At 38.1% G+C, this 7,835-nt stretch overlaps 1 protein-coding gene across 1 annotated transcript in view; it reads right to left on the bottom strand.

Annotated features, from left to right (window-relative positions):
- Window positions 1–5,855: 5,855 nt before the first annotated feature.
- Window positions 5,856–7,835, bottom strand: part of LOC124794893 — a 55,722-nt gene continuing 53,742 nt past the window's right edge. Inside the window, exon 7 of the mRNA XM_047258592.1 lies at window positions 5,856–6,404. Within this exon, the coding sequence (XP_047114548.1) occupies window positions 6,027–6,404 (378 nt within the window). The 3' untranslated portion in view covers window positions 5,856–6,026. The remainder of the gene's footprint in view (window positions 6,405–7,835) is intronic.

The following is a 7,835-nucleotide window of genomic DNA, read 5'->3' as shown; positions in this document are numbered from 1 at the left end:
TAGATGTGCAAATATATATAATTCAGGTTAAAGATGAGAAAATAGCTAATATGGAATGTGGTGTCATTTTGAAATGGTGTTCCAGTATGGATTTAGTCTGCACATTTTGAAAATAAGGTTCAGAATTCCATAGTGTGGGTATTTCCATAAATTACAAAAGTTTACTTTACAACTTGACATTTCTTTAAGGCAGTTTCAATAACATGAAAATTTTCTCTGGAGGGGTCAGGTGCATTAAGCAGTTTTGTACTAGTTTTAAAATCAAGCTTGCCTAATATGCCCTGCTGTGTTCCTCTCGCCCTGCTATGTTCCTCTCGAGACTTCCTCTTCTCCAAATATCTTTCACATTTGTGAGTACAGCGTCTTCTCAACATCCAACAATAGTCAATTGTATACTTTCCTTGGTATATCTTTCCTGTTACTTATATCGTGATGGAAGTGCTCATTTCCTCCCATAAAATAACTGATTGTTAGAAAAATAATTTAGGTGAAGAAAGTAAACTTCTACATACATGTTGCATGAGGCAGTTTCAATAATTTCATTGAATTTTCACTCTGCAGCAGAGTGTGCACCTATTTTAAATTTCCTGGCATAATAAAACTGTGTGCCAGATCAGGAATAGACTAAGATCTTTACCTCTTGCAATCAAATGCTCCGTATGAGCCATCCAAGCATGACTTGGTAGATACCTGCCCAGGTAAGGCAAAGTCCAAAGTTCAAGCCCCATTTCAGAACCCAGTTTTGATATGCCAGGAAGTCTCATATCAGCATATATTGTTCCAGAGTGAGAACTCATTCTGGGAACAATCCTTTAGGCTGTGGCTAAGCCATTTCTCTATTATCCTTTCTTCTAGGAGTGCTAGTAAATTTGGAAGGTTGGGGAGATAAAAAGTGTGTAATTTGCAGCTAGTACATACCTAATTATTTTTTGTACCAAATTTCCTAGTTATCTTATTGTAATGCGGATTTACAGCCAAAAGCAGAAAATGACATTTAAAACATTTCATAGTTGACTCCATGCTCATAATTTCACCAGCTCGCAGTCTCTTTAAAATTATGTCCCTATTAATTATTCTATTTCTATAAAAATACCATCATTAATTCTTTTTCCAGATACATGGTCTATCCCTGCTGTATAGCTGTCACAAATTTCTTCATGAAGCCCAGTTTTATACATAGAAGTGGAACTTCTTTTGTCACTGCTTCCAAAAACACTTATCACTGTTCTAGTTTATATATGCAAGAAAGAAAATTTGATGCTACTTGCTTATTGGCTGAGTAATATTCCAGTCACCTTCATACTATACACAGGGTAAATGAGGCTTATACAATACACACAACAGAACATTGTTTTCATGTCTTATTGAAAGTCACAAAATGGATGGTTGTTACCTACAACAATTTAAACTGTATTTGGTACCTTTTCTGAAAAACCTCCACTGTCCTGAATTGGATTAATATATGTCACAACTGTCAGAATGTCCCAGTATACAGATATACCTCCAACAAAAGAAACTGATCTGTGCAGTTTCTATCTTTTGACACTTTGACATCCACTGTGCTTTCACAACTCTCTTTGTAAATTTGAACAGATTCATCAGACTGGACACGAAACGCTTCCTCAAAGTATGTGATACTATATTCTTATATTTTCTACTTTGTGTATGCACCAGGAGAAATTTGTATAAGACTACAGTACAGTCTTCTCATGAAATTTAAAGTATTCACTAGGCCTGCTATTTTTAGGCAAGTCAAAACCCCACATTTCTCTGAACAAAATTTAAACTTACAAAATATTTCTTTGGAGGTGTAATTCTCCAACCACCTGTTATCTGGAGTAGTTTTTAATTTTTCCAAATGAATGACTAGAGGTGTTTCACTTTCAGAATTCAAAGACTCCTCATTTCCTGTGATTAATTATGATTTATAAATCTATTTTCCGAAATATTGCTACCACTGACTTTTTGAATTGTTAATATTTTACCATGGTCAGTGTCAATAAAATCACTTGTATATTCAAGTAAATCATAAATCTTTGCCATTTTATTCACATAATTTTTCCCTGAAATGCCATTTTCAATGACTAATGTTTACAAAATTCGCACAAATTTATTTTAAACTTTATAGCCTAAAATACCTCTAACATCGACAAGAAACTTAACAAATTGAATAAATAAACTTCCCGGTGTATTTTAGTAACTTTAGTTATTTAATAGAAGGCACATTGATATTATAAACTCTGTTTTTCTAAAGGTTGATCATTTTGATGTTGGCAGTTGTAGGTAACTTAAAGAGTCATAAATGTAGATGCTTGGCAATTCTAGGGCTAATTCTTTGATATGTAAAACATTGAAAATCAAAAAATGTGTGTATTTCCAACAAGGAGGTTAAGTCCAGATCCATATTAAATTGATTTAACCATATAATTACTGCTTTTACCTATTTTTACCTGTTAACAGCTTTTTGAGCTATTTTGCTAATTAATCAAATTCCTACGAATTTATGGACTTTGGGAATATTACCGGCAATATTCCCTGGGAATATTTCTTCACTTTTAAATTACCGGGAATTTTACAACACTAGCATACTAAAAATTATCACTAAAAGTCCAATTATACATTGTTGAAGTCAAATTATCTGTTACAATTCAGAGTTTTAACAAGAATGCATTGGACCTAGTGTATCTCATAAAAGACATAATAAAGATCTTAATATCTCTTAGTAATTATCACTCTAGGCTCCTTAGGAAACTATTTTTAACCAGCTATGATAATATAGTTCAACAGGGGGATATCAGATACCACAATTTTCAAACCATACAGGAATAGTGCAACATTTGTTGTAGCTGCAATAATAAAACTACAGTTTCTGACAATAGGTCCTATTTGGTATAGCAATCATCTGATTTCAGGTGTAGTGGATATTGCATTTTAGAAAAATCACTATTCCTATATTTTGTAGCAATATCTTCAATTCTGTAGTCTCATGACTGAACAGATTTCAAACTACCAAATTTACATGAAATTATCAAAAAAATATTTTTCTACATTTACATATGACCACTTACTAATCCTAGACCCATTCTCTATTTAAGCTAAGAAAAATATTCAGTGCTATCATTCATTTCCTCAACTATAAACTGAAATACATCATTTGTATTTAACAGCCTATAGAAAGCTAGGAGGATGATGACAAAAGTCCTAGGACAGCGATATGCACATATACAGTGTTGTGGATTGGCAAGACAGCCAACCCACTTGAGAGGAAGCCGAAAGGCACGCGTTTTAGCTCACGCAGGCTGGCGAGAGGTCTGGAACAGATCAAGGAAATGAGACTAACAAAAAAACGTACGTAGCTGCTGGAATACTTAACTTTAATCCATAATTGGTGAACATCGCTCTTGACGGTACATGTTTTACAGCATCAATAGTAACTGGTAATGGCGCCTTGCTAGGTCGTAGCAAATGACGTAGCTGAAGGCTATGCTAACTATCGTCTCGGCAAATGAGAGCGTAATTTGTCAGTGAACCATCGCTAGCAACGTCGGCCGTACAACTGGGGCGAGTGCTAGGAAGACTCTCTAGACCTGCTGTGTGGCGGCGCTCGGTCTGCAATCACTGATAGTGGCGACACGCGGGTCCGACGTATACTAACGGACCGCGGCCGATTTAAAGGCTACCACCTAGCAAGTGTGGTGTCTGGCGGTGACACCACATACAGATGATGGTAGTATCGCGTACACAAATTATAAAAGGATTGTGCATTGGCGGAGCTGTCTTTGGTACTCAGGTGATTCATGTGGAAAGGTTTCAGACGTGATTATGGAATTAACAGGCTTCTAACATGGAACGGTAGTTAGAGCTAGACACATAACATATTCCATTTTGGAAATTGTTTACTGCTCACCAAGCACAATACAGTGGCTGAGAGCCTTCACTTGACAATCAAGGGCAGCAGCATTTGCGTGGAGTTTGCTAAGAGATAAGCGACACTGCATGAAATCAATATGGGGCATACGACAAATGTATCTGTTAGGATAATTTGGCGTTAATGGGCTATGGCAGCAGGCGACCAATACAAGTGACTTCGCTAACAAGCACGACATCGCCTGCAGTGCCTCTCGTGGCCTTGTGACCATATCGGTTGCATCCTAGGCAACTGGAAAACTGGCCTGGTCAGACAAGTCCCAATTTCAGTTGGGAAGAGTTGATGGCAGGTTTCAAGTGTGGTGCAGACCCCATGAAACCATGGACCCAAGTTGTCAAAAAGGCACTATGCAAGCTGATGGTAGCTCCATAGTGGTGTGGGCTGTGTTTACCTGGAATGGACTGGGTCCTCTGGTCCAACTGAACTGATCAGTGACTAAATGTTTCGTGTTCAGCTACTTGGAGAGAATTTGTAGTCATCCACAGGCTTCACGTTTCCAAACAACGATGGAATATTTATGGATGACAGTGTACCGTGTCAGATCATACTGGACAATTTGAGTGAATGATTACCGGTAGGTCACTCACGTCACCTGACATGAATCCCACTGGCAATTTATGGGATGTAATTGAGACGTCAATTCATGTACAAAATCAATTTTTCTGCAGGGGACTCACAACAATTTGTTGACTCCCTACTGTGTTGAGTTGGTGCACTATGTCATGTGAGAGGAGATCTCATGACTTTTGTAGGTAAATATTCTTGTTTTGTAAATATACTAGGTACTGCAAGTAACATGGTTAATGATACAAAATCTCACCTGACTATTAACTTCTGCAAGTGTAAATTCTTGTTACAATCAATTTCCTCACCAAAGCCTGTCTTCCAATCCTGCATTACAATGAAATATGTTTTACAAGTTGTGCTTTACACCACCACCACCAAAGTTTGTGCACTAGTCCTCCAATTAATGATTATGAGCGCAGAGATATAATCTTGCATGCTCAGTAATTGTCAGTAAATTATACCTGAGAAAATGCATATTTATAAGTGTATGCCACACTTGCTTGTTAGCCATTAAGCATCAGCAACAGCAAATGTGTTATTCATGATCACAAACCAAACCATTCAGTTCATGCTGTGAAAATGCACTGCAATTTCATACAACGTAGTATCAAGTTGGTACCTCTTGTTACAAAGCCCGCCAGCTGAATCTTTTGTCTGAGGGCCCGACATCTTGCAGTGATGGCACAGGAATGTGTTCATTATTTGAACATACGATGTTGCATTTAGCTGTTATCAGTAGGACCCCCAGATCTTCACCGGATATAATTGGTATCTGATGCAGTTGTGGTGGCCCACACCACACCAAGTTTACACCGAACCATTCCATATGCATGACATGCTTTGTGGGAAGCCCACTTATTGAACCTGATCTGCTGGTTTATTTTTGAAATATTGAAAATACGTATTTTCATTAACATCATTTTTTGCAATTTCTACCCCATATGTAACAATGTGTGCGTTGTGAAACCATTTGACTAATAAACTCTTCCTGCTCCATACATCACCATATGTGACCATTCATAGAAAGAAGGGGGTGGTGGGGAATGATGTCCACACCATATTGGTGCACCAAGGTAACTTTCACTTTTGTCAGCAGCTATGATGGGTGTTTATTCCTTGTGTTTATTTTGTCCCTCCAGAGAATATTTGCACAACAATATTGCCATATAGCAACAATTTGCAGCTAAAATCCACGTCAATTAAGAAACAAAACAGTTGCATATTGTTTTAATCCACTGTCAAAGTACACTTTAGTCTTTCTGGATAACCTTATGATCATATTTTTGACAACAGGCCATTAGGAAGACTATATTAGGATGGTAATTACAATCAAATTTAACAAGAAAGAAAAAATATAATATTCAGAAAATGTAATAAAATATTTATTGATTTATAGTAAAATATAGTAATAATACACACAGTTTTCACACAAATTTTTACGACAATCAACCATAATCATCACCGTCAAATCACTGATAGTTGATTCATGTCTGGAACCCAATGGTTCCGACAAGTCCATTCTTTGTAAGCGCTAATGGCTAAGAGCAATGAATGATGGCAGACGTCCTATTCTTGGCCTCTTCAATACTGGCTCGTCTTTGTCAGGTCCAGATCCTTTCAAATCACGGTGACTATCCTCTGCTTCTTTATGTGGACTTATCTCTGACTTTTTGAAATTTTCTTCTTCAGTTACAGATGAGTCTTTATTTTCAGTTTTTTCTTCTTGGTAATATCTCTTCCTGGCCGGGTCTCCAGGTGTGTGTTCAGCCTTCACCTGTTTAGCTTGGTTTGAAACAGTTTTCTTGTTTAACTTTGAACCGGTGTTGTGGGGGTAGGGGCAGTACTTACCTTTCTTACAGGTTCCATGCTTCTCATACTCGGGGCATACATAAGAATGCCTCTTCTTGCACTGCTTACGAAAATTGTGAAAGAAAAAAAACCCAATGGGTTATAAGAGAGAAATTTAAAGGAAAAACAATGCAAACATTCCATATCCATTACTTTACAAGAGGAACGAACTTTCAGCAGCACCTAAATAATATAATACTGCTGATGCTATTAGTACTATTACAATTCTGCAATTTACAAAAGAAATAATTGACCTCATTCCCGATAACACAACTATACACTTACAACAGGTATTGGCTGCAGTAAATTTGAAATGAATGTGCCTAAATATGACATTTATGTCAGCAACATTCCATCAGATTCTGTAATTTTACTTTCCTTTGGAAGAATATATTCAAATCAACGTAAATAATTTAGGAATAAATGGGATCACTCGTCAAACAGCAGACGCACTGAATCACCAACAAGCACGCGCACGCGCACACACCTGTCTGTCGGTTGGTTGGTTGGTTGTTTGGGGAAGGAGACCAGACAGCGTGGTCATCGGTCTCATCGGATTAGGGAAGAATGGGGAAGGAAGTCGGCCGTGCCCTTTCAGAGGAACCATCCCGGCATTTGCCTGGAGTGATTTAGGGAAATCACGGAAAACCTAAATCAGGATGGCCGGACCCGGGATTGAACCATCGTCCTCCCGAATGCGAGTCCAGTGTCTAACCACTGCGCCACCTCGCTCGGTCACACCTGTCTGTATGTTATGCTGTGTTGTGTTGTGCTGTGCTGGCTGGACACACACTTGTAAAAGGATTTTTTTTCTGAAAGCTACCAAGTTTTCACTCTTGTATGTGCACCTGTCAATGACTCAGCACTTCTGCTATCCAGTGAGTGGTCTCCTTTGGTCCGAAATTATTTATATTCTGCCAGAACTTTCCTTACTGTATCTGTATTCAAACCAGTTACACAATTTTGAGCTGGGTGACTCACAGTGATTTCTCCACTTTGAAATTAAGCTTTGTGAGCCTTCCTGAGATTGACACCAACTCTGTTCACAGTTCTAACTTAGAACAGATGAGATGTATCAGACTGGCCAAAATACGTTCCATGTAAAGTACCTGACATTAGGATTCCTGTTATCTGCTTTGGCCTACAGTCACACTACAGTCTGATTAAAATTAATAGTGGACACTTCACGCACGAGTTGGTTTCCATCCATTGGAGCACTCAATGTCACACCCAAACCATTCCCTGTTGCCAAATTGCGACAACAATTGTTCATTTCACTACCAATTCCTTGTTCAGCTTTCTCTCTGTGTGGTTGGATCCCAAATCCTGGGTCTGGCCCTTTCATATTTCATCACACATAAGAGACAAACACACATGTATGACGTTGCATGAAGCTGAATTTTTTTAGGGCTACGACTCAACTCATCATAGCAACTCTGACACCACACCAAAATCATAAATACGGCAATCTAATACTGGGTAGTGGCGTAGT

The sequence above is a fragment of the Schistocerca piceifrons genome, chromosome 4, assembly GCF_021461385.2.
Source record: "Schistocerca piceifrons isolate TAMUIC-IGC-003096 chromosome 4, iqSchPice1.1, whole genome shotgun sequence".
In the NCBI taxonomy this organism is placed as follows: domain Eukaryota; kingdom Metazoa; phylum Arthropoda; class Insecta; order Orthoptera; family Acrididae; genus Schistocerca; species Schistocerca piceifrons.
Note: the sequence above shows the minus strand (reverse complement) of the source record. Positions and strands in the feature narration are given on the sequence as shown.